Source organism: Carcharhinus amblyrhynchos, chromosome 34 (genome assembly GCF_965287045.1).
Source record: "Carcharhinus amblyrhynchos chromosome 34, sCarAmb.v2.hapA, whole genome shotgun sequence".
Classification (NCBI taxonomy): Eukaryota; Metazoa; Chordata; class Chondrichthyes; order Carcharhiniformes; family Carcharhinidae; genus Carcharhinus; species Carcharhinus amblyrhynchos.
Genome location: NC_137357.1, coordinates 10,617,272 through 10,633,996, shown reverse-complemented (window position 1 = coordinate 10,633,996; position 16,725 = coordinate 10,617,272). Strand labels below are relative to the sequence as shown.

At 41.8% G+C, this 16,725-nt stretch overlaps 1 protein-coding gene across 5 annotated transcripts in view; it reads right to left on the bottom strand.

Annotated features, from left to right (window-relative positions):
• Nucleotides 1-16,108, bottom strand: part of nsd3 (nuclear receptor binding SET domain protein 3) — an 80,923-nt gene extending 64,815 nt beyond the window's left edge. For 4 of the 5 annotated variants that reach the window (XM_080217137.1, XM_080217140.1, XM_080217139.1 and 1 more), the window contains exons 1-2: nt 15,783-16,108; nt 3,866-4,590 (exon numbers count right to left, since the gene is read on the bottom strand). In XM_080217137.1, the coding sequence (XP_080073263.1) occupies nt 3,866-4,546 (681 nt within the window). In that variant the 5' untranslated portion in view covers nt 4,547-4,590; nt 15,783-16,108. Of the gene's footprint in view, nt 1-3,865; nt 4,591-7,139; nt 7,308-15,782 lie in introns of those variants that run through there. The other variant, XM_080217138.1, reaches the window with a different exon arrangement.
• Nucleotides 16,109-16,725: the final 617 nt, after the last annotated feature.

Here is a 16,725-nt window from a genome sequence, read left to right as displayed (position 1 = left end):
CAGCTACAACTATGCAAACATGGGCTCTGAGAAAACGAACATGTCTTTTTCTTTTCAGCAACAAGGGCTGTATCTTACCCATTAACCAGCATCAGTATCAACACATGCATGCACAACACACACACACACACACACACACACACACACACACACACACACACGTTTCCTCAACGATTTGATAGTTAAATTTCCTTAAATGTATGGCACTAAATCAGACAAATCAAATAATGATGACCCAAGATATACCAAGTTAGCACAAATCAGTGCCACAATTGGCCTCACCAACTCAAAATTTGGCAAAAGAAATTGACAGAGTTTAAGATGGATTTTAAAAATTTGTTTGGCATTTAGATTATGAAAATCAAATCAGTGTGATAATTTTATTCACTGGTCAAGTCTCATTTGCATAATTCTAATTGGTTCATTTTGATGTTTGCCATTCATAACTTTGCAAAATCTTTCCCTTCCCCATTCACATACCCAAGTAATATACGATCCAAACACACGCCAGCAGAAAGATATTCTCTCAGATATAGCCAACATTCCACTCTATCTCCCTGGATCTGACTGAAAGAGAAGTGTTTAATAAAGGCTTACGAATTATGTAATGAATGGATTATCATCTACTCCTCAGAACCAAATACAGTTTAGCAACAAAGCCTCCAGTGCCATTGACAGCAAAACGGACTTGCAAAAATCTCAAACCACACAGTAAAAGGAACCTGCACTGGACGTTAGCTCGAGTTATAATAGCCTACATGTTCCATTGGGAAGTGATCCCTAGACATCAGCCCCTGCCAGATGTGCAATTCAACAGCCAGCTCCTCAATCAACAAGCAAAATGATACAAGAGAACAGATGTTTACGGGGGCAAAAAAAAACTTGTGTGTGAGTAATCATTTTTACATGACTATTTGTTGAAACGGGATGTGTTGCCACAAGCTCTGGAAAGCCATTGCTACATGCTCAGCAACAAAAGTTTGCAGCCGTATGTTTTTGCACTGATGCACAGCAAAGGGCCACAACAGAACAAAATTCACCAGAGAAAAAAAAAGCATGGCTTATTACATTTGATGACAGAGCTACAGCAGTAAAAGTTAGAATAAACAGACCACATTCCAAAATGTAGTTTCTGTTACTGCAATTTGAAAAAAAAAGGATCCAGGGAACAAAGGCTGGTGTTGACTGCATTCCAAGTTCCTTTAATATCCATTTTGTTTCTTTCCTGTTTCCATTAATACGATTATTGAAATACCAGGTCTTTTCAAACATCCTTTGTTATATTTCTATAGACAACACAACCTAGACCAGGAGGAGCAGAAATTAACAGTGCATTCACATCACAATAAACTTGGAATAAAAGGCCGAACTGATTCTGCAACAGAGTGAAACAAGACATCCGCCTGAAGTGAGTCATGCTCCACTATCACATCAGGCCCCAAACACAGGAACTCAGCTGCAATTTCACCATAATGGCAGCAGTGAGAATTTAAAACACGTCACACCTACACTACACTGCTTTGCAGCATGGCCTGACTGCCATGATTTCTTCCAAACAGCATGCTTTGGAGAGCATCTGTGTGACAAATCACGTGAATGTAGGAACTATGCTCATCACAAGGGAGGACTTTGCCACCTTAGCCAACTGCTTGGGATGAGAACAAAAAAGGCTCAGGAGCAGGTGGCGAGCCTTGAGGAAATACATGAGATAAAAATACATTATGAACGACAGTATGAATTACAGGGTCCAAAGAAGTGGAGTTGCCCCTCCAAAGTATATTGCACTAATAACATAATAAATTTAATGTTCATATGTTGAGCACTCTGCAGAAGTTGCTGTGACTGGTACATGTACTGGGAATCACAAATGTCCTTCTTGACGTATATTTATGATACTAACATGTCCAGTGATTCTGTCTTCGGATTATTTTTCCAAAGTTATGATACAAACAAACTAACATACTTTTCATTAAAGCTGATGAATGATTAGGGGTTTATCTACTGCTTTGTTGAAATAGGATAAACTAATTTGCAAACAAATCCACATTCTTGTGCTCAAAAATAAAGAGGCTCAGAGACAATTACCCCTTCATGCTTTGGCATTACTGATGTATTCTAACTTTTTTTTAGACACTGATAATCAGGTTCAGAGTAGGTATGCTCAAGCCAGATCCAAAAGACCCTATGTTTTCTCTGGCTGCAGTGAAGTGACAAATAGAAAAGATGACTGATTACTCAAGTTAGAAGACCAACTGGTATCTCCTCAATGTTGTTCAACTGGGGCTTTGGCTGAGGTTTGGAAATAACAAGAACTTGCATTTATTTGATGTCGTAACACATCACAAGATGCTTCCCAGGAACATCATCTGACAAAATCAGACACCTCACCAAAAGAGGAGACATTGAGGAAGATGTCAAGAAAACTTGGTCAAAGTTTCAATGAGTGCCCTGAAAGACAAGAAAGAGGTGAAGAAATGGAGAGGAATTTCTATGTTTGAGCGACAGAAGATGAAGACAACTGCCAACAGTTGGATGAACAGACAGAGCAGGACATGCAAGATATACAGTTGTAAGGATGTAGAGTTCTCAACGGGTCACAGGTCTGAATGAGGTTCCACATAGGAATGGAAACAACTATGAAGAAGCGCAACAACAGGACGAAAATATTTTTGAGAGTCGAGATGTTTCTGGACCAGGTGCCAATATATGTCAGCAAACAGAGGACTGATGGGCAAGTGGGCGTTTACATCGGCTTGAAAATTAACAAAAGAATTCTAGACGAGTTGAAGTTGATGGAGGGTGGAAGATGGGGGCACCGGCAAAGGCAGCACTGGAAGAATCTAGACAATGGAGTGGCAGAAGCCTGGATGAGAAGTTTCAGCAGCAGAAAATCTAAGGCAGAAGTGAGGTAAGTGTGGTATGAAGGAAAAAATAAATTGTCTTTGACAGTGAGAGGACACAGGATTGAACACTCACCTTAGGATCTGATAGGGCACACAGGTTGCAAATGGTTGACCAAGATGAATGAAATCGCGAACAGTGGCGATTTCTCAGGGGGTAGAAAATTACACCTCAGTCAAGCGGTCTGAAATCACAGAAGCAGCCGAGATGGTGCTGAAGTAGAACCACATGTTTAAAATATTACAGAGGGCCAGCATGTAGATGAGAAATGGGAGAGGAGCAAGGACAAACGGCTCCAGAGAAACAGCGTATGCTAAGAGAAGAAGCTATTGGAACAGATACTTCGACATTGTCCTTGCAGTTTGGAGCCAAGTGAAAGCAGTCACACTCTGGCCAATAGCAGAGAAGGCAATTGTTCCAGTTGTGTCAAAGGACATTGACACATCCAAATGGATAAAAAGAATTGAGCACCGCCAAAAAAAGTGTGCAAATTATTTAACACAGAAGAATCATAGAATTCCTACAGCGCAGAAAAGGGTACATTGACTCTCTGACACACTATCTTCCCCAGGTCATCTCCCTCCCTGATCCCATCCCTGCAATCACACACATCTACCAAGGTTCATCCTATCCAACCTACACATATTTGGATGCATAGGGACATGCATTGGCAAGTCCAATCCATCTAACCTGCACATTTTTGGAGTGTAGGAGGAAACTGGAGCACCCAGAGAAAACTCACGCAGACACAGGGACAAAGTACAAATTCCACCCAATCACCCGAGGCCAGAATTGAACCCAGGTTCCTGGAGCTGTGAGGCAGCAGTGCTAACCTACTGTGTCACCCCTGCAGAATGTCGTACTTATGATTTTACTAGGTTGGAATACAGAACCTTTTCAATGTTTATGGAATCAGGCATTGATTCAAACAAACTAAACATTCTTGTGCAATATGAAGCTGTACCTGGACAAGAGGATTCCCACAAATCGTTTTGCATTCTTCAGGCTCCACCTTAATAGCTTTATGTTCTTGGCTCTCGACGCTGGCAGAATCATGCTTATTCCTTTTCTTTTTCTCCTTTTTTTGTTTGCGAGCTACTGTGGACTCAGCAGCCTGAGCTTGCTGCTCATTCAGGAGATCCCCGCAGAGCGAGGACTCAAACAGTGCCTTCCCGTTGTGGTAAGTTTTTGTGATACGCAATTTAATCTCCGGAGATCCTGTCTTCTTCGGGGTGACAGGCTCGGGAACAGGTGGAGAAGGCGCTTTTTCCTGAATCTCAGGCTGTTTCACCAAGTAATTCCCTCCTGTATAAGAGTCAGTGGAACCAAAATTCCTATATGTTCCATAGCCATTGGCAGATCCATTGGGGAGCTGAGAATATGCTGGATATTTGCTTGGTGTTTCATACATATTAACACTCGAGTAGCCATTGGTGACTGGTGAGACTGTATCAGCACCAGAAGCAGGAAAGATAAACCCTTGCTGTAGGGAAGCCTCATAGGATTGCCCTCTGTCTTCCCTAATGCCACTGCTGGCATTCAGAACGTCAGGAACCTGCCTCATATTGGCTGAATCAATGAGTTGTTGTGGCAGTTGAATCGTGTTTCCCATGATACCTTTCATGAATGTGAAGGAGAGATCCATCGTGTTGCCCCCGCATCCTCAACTTTCCCTCTCTCCTGTTGAGCCTGCGGAACAGTGAGCAAAAAAAAACACAACATTAGCCCTCATCCTTTGCAGCAATTTCTAACAGAATTCCAGCTAAAACAGGACACATGCAACACAACACCCAACTCCAAAAGGTTTCGTAAATGTGAACTCATTAAAGTTATTCAAGACTATCTTGACGGCTGACACCAGTCACTTGAACAGTTATGTCACGAACACTCAGGAACCTGCAATTATACACTGCCTGCCTGGGAGTTGTAAAACATTACAAGGTGCTTCCCAGGAGCATCATGTGCCACCTAACGAAAGAATGAGATATTGAGAGAGGTGATCAAATAGGGCAAAGAGATCAGTTTCAAGGAGTGTCCTGAAGGTCAAGAGGTGGAGAGATGGAGAACAATTTCTGAAATTAGAGAGTGACAGAAGATGAAGACATGACTGCCAACATTTAGATGGAGAGAGAGGGTGTGCAAGACCCACAATTGTCAGTATATAGAATTGTCAATAGGTTGTCGATTCGAATGAGGTTCCAGAGATAGGGAAGGGTGCAGCATGAAGACATTTTGCATTAAGTTTAGAGAGTCTTCAAAACCAACTATTCAAATTCTTTTTAAAAACAATCTAACCTCAAACAGAACGAAACAGCCCAGAACAGGAAATTGAACCCGCATCCCCTAGACCACCGCACCCCCCCACCCCCACCTGACATCATTTGATCTGACAACTTGGTCAATCACCAGAAGACATGAACATGAAAACTGATTTCCATTGTAATGCCAAGTGTAATGCCAAGTATTAAACGTGCTAACATTTCAAATACGCTTCGTAGAAATGTTGACGCAAAGGGAGGCCAGGACATTCATTCGGCAAATACTACTGTTGGTTCCAATTGAAGACGTTTCCAACGATCTAATCACACTGGGACACGTTCCCGTGTTAATGGCCTTACGTAAGTGCATTGCTGTTTACTCCCAATGCCTGGTTCTTTCCACACATCATTTCACATTTCTCTTGGTCTACTATTCCCTTTTAAATTGACTTGCGCTTCAATAGCTTCTTGTAGTAAAGCAGTCGACATATTAACTGCTTGAAAATAACCCGCTCTCATTTACGTTTCTGCCTTTTGTTTTGTCCATCAAGATAAATCATCCAATACTATTTGTTTTTTCAAACTAGTAATTTTCAACATTCTATAAGATCCATCCTCAACTTCCTCTGCTCTAAGAAATTCCAATTATTATGACATCCACTACAATATCTTTCTATCTTAATATCTTTTTTGTAAATCACTCATCAGAAGCTTAAGACCCTCTGATAATGCTCCCAATTGTAACTGAACTGGAATAAAAAGAAACATGCAATGCATCCTCAAGCCAAGTGCTTGTTCAGTTCCACATTTCCATCAATAATCTCACCATTCACGTAGGGACAGCTCTATTTCACAACACCTGCCCACCCATTCCACTCCCTGTTGTCAGAAAAGTGGTTTGTATCAAACTTCTGTCAAAAGAAGAGTAACTGAGATCAGGAACTTAGAAGCAAGAAAGGGAGTCAAAAGCCTTCCATGCAACGACACAATGTTGCTCAAGAGCACAGGACATCAGTGCTGCCAGAGAGAGCACACGAGATGTCCAGTATTCAAAATAACCTCAAGCCATAGCTGTAAATGGGGGTGGGCAGCATGAAATGGTCACATTTTAAATGGAATGGAGCGATCGGAAGACTTCAATCTGTAAGTTTACAGGGATTCCAGTACAGTGCTGAACATTCTATCTCGAGCTTTACTGATAAAGCATGGAGGGGCTTTCAATTGTCAGAGAACACTGCTCTATCCTGTTCAGGTCAAAACGAGTTATTTCTCATTTTCCTATTGCCAGACAGCTGTTTACTTTTCCTCAAAAACTTTGTTTTACAGCTATTGCTTTCACTGTGTGCTCAAAGTATAGGCACACAGACCAAAATACTGTCATCACTGCTGGTCAGATACTGGGCAAAACTACACACAAGAAATGTCAGCAAAAGAGGCAAGATATGCAATGCTGAGAATTTGTTATTGCGTTCACCGTCGTTGCAGTATTTCACTGCAGAAGTCACATTTGGAAACGTTATTCAAATTTGAGTTATTTGGGAGTTAACTCAGCATGCTTGAGAATGATATGTCCACAACAGAAAATGATTTGTGAAGTTATTTGTATTCTACTGCACCATTTTCACTTCTGAGGAACTGGAACATGGACTCTCATGATATTGCATATTGCAAAAACAAACACAAGAAACATCCCAACAACAACAAAACACACTGCTTCACAAAGAATCCAGCAACCGATCAGCTTGTGAAGCCAGTCTTAAATGGATATTTATTTCTCCCAGTCACTGACATAACATGAGAAATCAATAATTACGCAGATGCAACATAAGCCTGACCCTTTTTATGAGAGGCGGCGGCAGGGGTGGGTAGAGAAGAGAGAGATTTAAACATGAAGGAAATTTTATTATGCAATAACACTTGATATAAATGCCTGAACCATTTGTCAATAATCTTCAAAAGAAACAAAGCAAACACCATTACCAACTTTAGACTTCCATATTTGATTACGAATTTCAAAAACAAAACTAAAATATGAAACCAAGCTACGATGATTTATCCAAGGTACTTTCTGATTTAGGTCAATGGGATTCTGGGTGCAGTCACTGGAGAACATTTCCTTCAAATCACTGTCAATAAATGTCAGAAGTGGACGCCTGCTCAAAACCTTTCGAAACACTCTGTTGAAATCAGTGCACTGTACTGTGCTGTGCTTCCTCTTTGCTCCTCCTCCACATGCCTAGTTACTCATTCTGTGTGCGTAAGAATGCAAGAACAGGAGACTGCCAAGAAGCTTTTCTATTTTTAAAGATGACATCTAAAAACAGCACGGCAACAACACACTTTACGGCAGCACTTAAATAACAAAGATACAGCCAGTAATCCAATCACCAGCACAAAATGGGCTGCAGTTTCGATTGCTAGTATCAGGAAGAGGGCTGTGAATGAAGACATATTATAACATGCAACAGCAGATCTAAATAAAGCAGAGACAAACAGACAAATGAAGAAAATGCTTCTCAGCCTTTTGACTAAGATAAAGCTTCAGATCAAGCTCAACATGGGTGCAATGCCTGATCTTGTCAGCTTGGATCACGTTTTTCTCTCTCTCAAGGACCTTGAACTGGATTCAATTGTATTCAGAGTTTGGTTTTTGGAGCAAGCAGGGAATGGATTTGGGTTTGCCCAGTCCATTCTGAGCATTGGCTTTGTACTGTAAGGATGGAGTAATAAATTTTAACAATTAAGTGGCCGAAAAGCAGAGGTTCTCAATAGCGCAGTGCAAACCTGTAAACCCAAACAATGGAGGGGATGCCCAGGGTATGTATTTAACACATGCGTGCCTACATCACTTAGAATTGGCACACATTTCCCTCCCACACACGATGAGAGACACTGAAGCATTTTTCCCTTTCTTAATTTTCAAATACACAGCACAGCTATCAACAGCTAAGAAAAAAAAGTCAATGTTCTATCCAGGTGGATGGAGGTCTCCTCAAACACACTGAATACATTTTACAATGGACTTCAACTGACCAATACACGAGGGCAATTAAATATCAACATTCATGTTTGACAAAGGACTACATAAAAAAGTACTGCATTTCAACCTGAATGATCTGATTCAACTATAAACCCTAAGTTCTGGAATTTCCTCCCATAATCTCACCAACTCTGTTTCTTCCTTTAAAGGTGCTTCTTAAAACCAAGCTTTTGGTCATCTGTTCTAGCACCTCACTGTGTCCCTTGCTGTCAAATATAGCTTTCGAAACACTCCTCCGAAGTACCTTGGGGCATTTTATTCTATTGACACAGATTTCTGCTGATCAGAACACCCTCTTGCAAGAAAACTGGGCCTCTGAAAGTTCAAACTTGGCATTTTAAAATGCCCGCTTCATAAACAGAATTATTTCAAGTTTTAAGGTTTGGCTCATGGGCTGTACATCCGTACAACATTCTGTAAACTAGAATTCAAAAGGCAGACTCGAGCCCTTTCACTATGAGCTGAATCCCATCAATGCTTCTTCCATCACTTGAAAATATCACAACATGGTTTAATTCCTTCAATCAATTCCATGTTGCAAACACCCCATCAGAATGAAAAACGCTGCGTTGTTGAATGTATTTTTTTAAATTAACTCACAAAATGTCCATTACTTTGTAACTAAAGCAGCAGCATTGGCCGACATCAAATTAATTCAATCGAACAATGATACTTCCGCTGCAATGCTACCTTACCATTCCGCTACTTTTCTTAAAAAAAAGAATTCCCGACTGATCTTAGTCAAGGGAATAAAAACATCTAAACATACTTAATGGGTTAACGTACCAGTCAGTCCCCAGATACCAGGAAAGTGTTCAAGCGACACCCGACAGTCTATTCAATATAAAGCTACTTTATTCCAACAATGACGTTGTCATTAAAAAAAACTTAAAAGTATTGGCTGATCCATGTTTTTTTAAAAAAACATTCTTCAATTATCATAACTGTGGTCTAACTGGAGATGGTTCATTTACTTTAAGTGGCAATGGACACCACCTCCACAATCATCTTCAACATCAATACCCCACAAGCCGTGTCTTCAGCTCCTTACTGTACTCCTTATACACCTATGATTGTGCGGCCAAATTCCCCTCCAACTCTATTTTCAAATACCACCATACTGAGTTGGATCTCAAACAAGAAGACAGAGTAAGGAATGTGACAGAAAATCTGCGGAACTGATTCAACAACAATAATCTCTCCCTCAGTGTCAACAAAATGAAAGCAATTGTCATTGACTTCAGGAAGCAGAGTGGAGAGCATGACGCTGTCTACATCAATGGGGTTGAAATAGAAGCAGTCAAGAGCTTCAAGTTTTTAGGTGTCGAGATCACCAACAACCTATCCTGGTTCCATCCCCCCATGTGACACGATAGTTAAGAAAGCCAACCAATGTCTCTACTTTCTCAGAAGGCAAAAGAAATTTGGCCTATCAACTGTGACTCTCACCAACTTTTATAGATGCACAATAGAAAGCATTCTTTCTGGTTACATCACAGCTTGGTACGGCTCCTGCTCTGCCCAAGACCACAAGAAGCTACAATGTAGTGAACGTAGCCTAATCCATCACACAAACCAGCCTCCCATCCCCTGACACTGTATGCACTTTCCGCTGACGCGAAAAGGACCCATGCACTCCAGACTTTTTCTCTTCCAACTTCTGTTGGGAAAAAGATACAAAAGTCTGAGATCATGTACCAACCAATTCAAGTACAGATTCGTACCTTCTGCCATTAGACTTTTGAATGGACCTACCCCACGTTAAGTTGATCTTTCTCTACACCCTAGCTACACTACATTCTGCACTCTCTAATTTTCTTCACTATGAATGGTATGCTTTGTCTGTACAGGATGCAAGAAACAACACTTTTCATTGTATACCAACACGTGACAATAATAAATCAAATCAAATCAGTTGGCTTTGGGGTCACAACGTAGATAGGGATAAAAAGAAAAAGAATTTAAATCTCATAAGTCAGGCCGGATTTTAAACAAGGTCTTGAGAAATGTGCATTTGTTCAGGTCTCTGGCAACTGTTTCAACACATGCAATGGCTTCAAGAGGAAGAGAGGAAACTGGGTGTTTGGAGTGCAGAGAAATGCTAAGAGGGGGAAATGGAAAACCTCACTTCACAGTTAAAAGCTGCAAGAATTTATATAACCATATAATATTGCAAATTGATGGGTTGCTTCAGCGAGCAACGCTTGCATATTTGTGGTGATAACTGCAAAACAAAACACAAGAAAAAAAATCCAGGCACTGATGGTGTGTCTTCAAGTAAAAGAGTGAACAATAATCTAAGGAAGTGCTTCACCATCGACGCTTGTTGACACAGAAAACGTCAGTGCTGACATTTCTACCTAACAATACTACACATTTTCCATGCTGAAAAAGGGTTGGAAAGGAACCTGCTCACAAATGTGTATGAACCAGCTGAGCAGCTTGTTGGTGCACGGAGTGACTCAGCTGCTCATGTTCGTTCATTCCCTCCTTCCCCACAGGGAGCCAACAAGACGAGGGACTTGCGTGATTTCTGAGTCCAAACCCACATCCTTTCCATCTGCATCATCTGCCCTGTTCAGTCAAAGCATTTTCAAGTGACACAAAAAGGTAGAAGAGGTATCTGGAGAACTAACCCTGGCCACATCCCTTCCCTGGGGATCAAAGAGAATTACAATCTGAAATAAACAAAGCAAAAACAGAGCCTTCTCAAAAAAGTAATCGAAGCCATTTGCAAAATTGTAGCACCATCACTATCAGAAAGGCCAATCTGGTCCTGGGGACTGAAAAAACAGTCACAGCGCTGCCTGATGAGCATAATGTTATTAGTGAAAGCACATCACCTGAGAAATAAAAATTGTTTTCTCAAAAACATGACATTATTAATTATTCTTAACCTCCATTTTTTTTTCCAGATAAAGAATATCTATTATTTGCTGCTTTGCCATGAAAGAAATAACCCTGAATTGAGGGTGAAAAATATTACTCTGACTCCACTGGTTTGGAATACCTTTTCAGAGAAGCTGCTATCAATTTCAGCAATCACTTTATACCCACTCTTCAATGAATTTTAATAATGATGCAACAATCCAATTCAGTGATGCTTCAGAACACAGAACGTACAAACTCACAGTGTCATATTATGTAACAAGCTTTTTTTCCCCTCAACTTTCTCATAACAGACACAATTTGATGCAGTCACTTTGTTGCATCTGGAGTCTTGAACCGTACAGTTTTAAAAGCTCCACTGAGCACTGAAAGCTGACTAAGGGTTTTAAATAATGTCGTCTTTGGTAAAGAGTAATGTTGCAAGAGGCTTTATTTCCTCCCTCGACGTTTTCTCATGGGGCAGCCATTTCATGCTGGGCTATGAGTCCACAGGCAGTCCTCCAGCATCTCATCAAAATAGCCTTTCCTTAAATATGAACTGAGATATCAAGTGTCAGCTACCAATGTCATTTGCAAGACGTCATTTGTGTACTAACAACACGCTCAGGATTATTCAGAAAGCACGCCAGAGCCTACCAGTGGTAGTGCTATCGACCATGTGGCATTTTTGGTGAGAACTTGGCCAATATGGCACACAAGAACTTATATACAGTAAACAACAGCTGGCGGGGAAATCAGAAAGTGATATATTTGACATCGCGCAGTCTTCTCCTCCAGTTGAGAAATTTCCTTAAGTTCAAGCCTCACTGCAATCAGATAATTGTGCACATCTCGACATTCTCTCACTTGAATTATTTAGTCTGTTACTGCAAAAAGCAAGCACCCCAGGTATAACAGGCAGTGAAGAAGGCAAATGGTGTGTTGGCCTTCATAGCGAGGGGAACTGAGCATAGCAAAAGAGATGTTTTGCTGCAATTGTATTGGCCTTGGTGAGGCATACCTGGAGTAGTGTGTGCAGTTTTGGTGTCCTGATCTGAGGAGGGATATCCTTGCTACAGAGGGAGTACAGTGAAGATTTACCAGGCTGATTCCTGGGATGACAGGTCTGTCACATAAGGAGAGATGATGTGGATATGCCGGCGTTGGACTGGGGTAAACACAGTAAAAAGTCTGACAACACCAGGTTTAAGTCCAACCCATTTATTTGATAGTAAACTCGAGTTTACTATCAAATAAATGGGTTGGACTTAAACCTGGTGTTGTCAGACTTTTTACATAAGGAGAGACTAAGTCAGTTTGGATTATATTCACTGGAGTTTAGAAGAGTGAAAGAGGATCTCATAGAAACAGATAAAATTCTGACAGGGTTAGACTGTGTAAATTCAGAAAGAATGTTCTCAATGGTGGGGGAGTCCAGAACTACGAGTCATAGTTTGAGGATAAGGGTAAACCTTTTAGAACTGAGGTGATGAGAAATTTCTTCACCCAGAGAATGGTGAATGTATGGAACTCTTTACCACAAAATGTAACCGAAGCCAAAATGTTGTCTGACTTCAAGAAGATATTGGATATCCCTCTTGGGACTAAAGGGATCATGGGATATGGGGAGGTGAAGGGGGGAAAAAAAAAATCAGGATATTGAATTCAATGATCTATATATACAAATGTGTTTCTATATAGACAAAGCCTTTCACATATCAATTTGGAGATAAGTAATAACAAAATTTTTTTTTACAAATCACATATAAAACAGTAATAAGCAATGCTGAAAAGGATAGGGTCGGAGAGGGAGCAGGGCAGAGAAAGAAAGTAGGGCTAATTAGGGTCCAAAAAAAAAGACCTTTTCATGAAAGCAAAAAAGGCTGAGATACTGAACAAGCAATGCACAGTCATTGCAAAACAAGACAATGTTTCCATTGTCACAATGGAAGAAAGATTGGATGGGATAAAAATTCATAAACAGAAGGTAATTGAAAGGTTGGTAGCGTCTAAAGTTGAAACGTCCAGACGGGATATGTCCCAAGTTGCTGAATAAAGCCAATAAAAAGTCTGACAACACCAGGTTTTAGACAAAACCTGGTGTTGTCAGACTTTTTACTGTGTTTACCCCAGTCCAACGCCAGCATATCCACATCATGAATAACGCAAGGGCAGAGATGGTGGATGCTGAGGCTACAATCTTTCAACTCTGAAAGAATGAAGAAAATTCCAGCACAGGAACAGGCCCTTCGGTCCTCCAAGCCTGCACCGACCATGCTGCCTATCTGAATTAATATCCTCTATCCTTTCGGGGACCATATCCTTCTATTCCCACCCTATTCATGTATTTGTCCAGATGCCCCTTAAAAGTCTCTTTGGCTATAGGAATTTTGCAAGAGACCTGGAGGTTTGAAAATGTGACATACCTGTTTCAAAAGGATAAACCCAGGAATCATAAGCCAATAAGCCCACCATCAGCAGTGGGGAAAGTTTGAGACAATCTGGGGGGAAAAAATAACTGTCACCTGGAAAAAAAGTTGATTATTAATGACAGTTCATATGGATTTGTTGAAAATAAACTTCGGATTTTGTTGTTTAATGAAGTAATGAAAAACACTATCTATATAAATGTCACAAAAATATCTCCAGAAGTGTTTGAAAAAAGCACCACATCCAAATAAAACTTGTTAACAAAATTCTAAGACATGGCATGAGGGGGGAAAATGGCAGTGTATTAGTTAAGGGGCAGAAAGCAGAAAATCAAGAACACTTACATTTCATACTGAAAGGGGTGGGGTATACAGTGATGTACCCCAGAGGTTGGAATTAGGATTAGTTCTCTTTATATATATTAACAACCTGGGTTTGAGTATCTAGCACATGGCTTAAAAGCTTGTGGATAATATGAAACTCAGGAGTTAACAGTGAGGAGCACAGTAGAATTCAGGAGGCAACAGATATACTGACAAGAGAGGTGTACATTGATACATCTTAGAACAAAGAAGAGGCATTATAAATGAATGATTCAATACTAATGGAACTGAAGGAACAGAAAGGCTCAGTGGGATTTGCCCAAACAAACCTTTCAAGGTGGTCTGTCAAGTTGGGAAGGCTGTTTAAAAAAACATTGAGAATTCCTGCTTTTCCAAATGCAGGCATAGAGTACAAAAACACAAGGGAGCGAAGCTGCTCTTTTGTACATCACTTATTCAGCTGGTGCATTGTATCCAATAACCCTTCAGAAAGGATGTCACTGTCTTGGAGAGGCTGTCAAAGCAAAGTACAAGAATGGTACCAATGATGAAGGACTTTTGTTATTTGGAGTGACTAGATAAACTGAAATTGTTCTTACAGCATTGAGTGTTGAGTGGAGACTGAATAAAGAGTTTTGAAAGATTTTGATGAAAGTAAAAGTAAACAGAGAAAACTAATTTCCACTGGTGAGATGGTTAGCAATGAGAAGACACTGCTTTAAGCCATTTGGTAAAATGACCAGAAGAGAGATGAGGAAATTTATGATTTCCACAATGAGTTATGATGTTTAATGCAAAAACAGAAAACACTGGAAAATCTCAGCAGATCTGACAGCACCTATGGAGAGAGAATCAAGCCGATGTTTCAAATCGGGATGACCCGTCATCAGATTTTCCAGCATTTTCTCTTTTTGTTTCAGTATCCAGCATCAGCAGCGTTTGGCTTTTATCATCAGTTTAATGCACTGCTTGAAAGCATGATGAAAACAGATTAAATAATTTTCAAAAGGGAGCTGGATATATTCTTGGAGAACAGCACAGTGAGATGACAAGATAGCACTTTCACAAGCTGGGAGAGACACTGTGGGCCAAATGATCCCCTTCTGTGCCATATGAATCTAAAGAACAACAGTCTGCAAAATAAATCAATACAGATTTCTTTTAAAGAAAACTTGATAGCCACAAAATACACAAATAAACTTTTCAATTTCATCAATTGCATCAGCAAAGATCACTTCTGTTAATAAACATTCCTCCCTTTTTTTCCCCCGAAAATGACACTTACATTTTAATTGTCAACTTCTAAATTATTGTTGATAAACATAAAACATCATAAGTGAACAAAGCAGGAATATTGACCTGCCAAAAGCACTTTTTCAAATTAGCTCTTGGACAGCTTAGAGAGATCAGAGTTCAGTCGCTCCCCACCATCCCAAGTCTGCAAGAATTGAAATTTTAAAAAGATAAGGCATCTTAATGTCTGAACACAGGGAGGTGGAGGTGGTGGTGGCAGTGGTGGTGGTCAGGAAGGAAGGAATAGAATGAATGCCAAACATCCAGCAAGTAGAACTATAAAGGCAAGTCAGAATGTGAGATTTTGACATAAAACTTCATTTTACATCTTCAGTCAATCAGCAAGCAGAGAGAGAGAGAGACAAGTAGTAACACCAGAAGCAGCAGCAGCAGCAGCAGCAACATGGCTGCCAGTGCCCCTTTAAATCCAGCACTGTACCTTTCCCCCTTCTCCATCCTCTCTCCATCACCCCCTTTTCCTCTGCCCTCCCCCAGCAGCCAGCAAAGCCAAATTTTTTTAAGAAGTACCAATATCCTCCTCCTTCCCCCCCCAATAATGATCAGCCCTGTCAATAACATCAAATGAAAGCTGAGGGAGAAAATAAACTATATAATCTGAAAAATCAAGTGTGAATGTATATTTTTTTCAAAATAAAAACACAACACTACCTGCAGGTTGTTCCATTATAGTCAGAGCCAGGGAGGCTCAAGCTTGATGGGGCTGAATTAATCCAGAGAGAGGAGAGGGGAGGGGAGGATGTCCAGGCCGCTCGTAGTTTTAATGGGGGAAGGGGCGGAGGGAAAGGGGGTGGGTGAGGGGAAAGGAAGGAGGAGGGTTAGGGGGAGATTGGTGGAGCTGCCATTGTCAGGCTCGGCCGGTTCTGGGAGGTGAGGTGAGGTGGGTTGACAGTGTGTTTGGAGGTGCCGCTCCAGGGGCTGGGCCTGCTCCTTGCCGGGGCCAGGCCTCTGCCTGTCCGGGTGTCTGTGCTGCTTTTGGCCGCTCTCCCCCACCCCCCCCCCTCCGCGAGCCGCACAAAGGCCCCGGGCCGCGCGCTCAGCGCCCAAATCCCCGCCCTCCCATTGGCTGCCGGCCTCGCGCACGTCGCCATGCACCACGGGAGTTGTAGTCCCGGGCCCTGTGGCCAAGGAATCAGTGGAGGCACAGCACTGTCATCAACCCTCCGGACTGGCTGGGAGCCTGACACCCCACACCAGCCCTCAACCCACCACCCCCGACCCTGATCACCCCCGTATCCCCCAGCCCTCATCCCCCCACCCCCAACGCCCGACCCTCATCACCCCCGTATCCCCGTCCCTTCATCACCCCCGACCTTCATCCCTCCGACCCTCATCCCCCAAACTCCCGATCTTAGTCTTCCCACCCCCGACCCTCACCCTCCCACCCCACCGACTCTCATCCCCCCAACCCTTAACCCCCCCACCCCTAACCCCCGACCCCTCACCACAACTCCCAACCCCCACCCTTCACACCCCCACCGCCTCAATCCTCACCCCCCCAACCTTCATCTCCCCCACTCCTCCGCCCACCCCTACCAACCCTGCTCCCCCATCCCTCATCCCCACCAACCCCCCTTCTTCACTCCCTCCACCC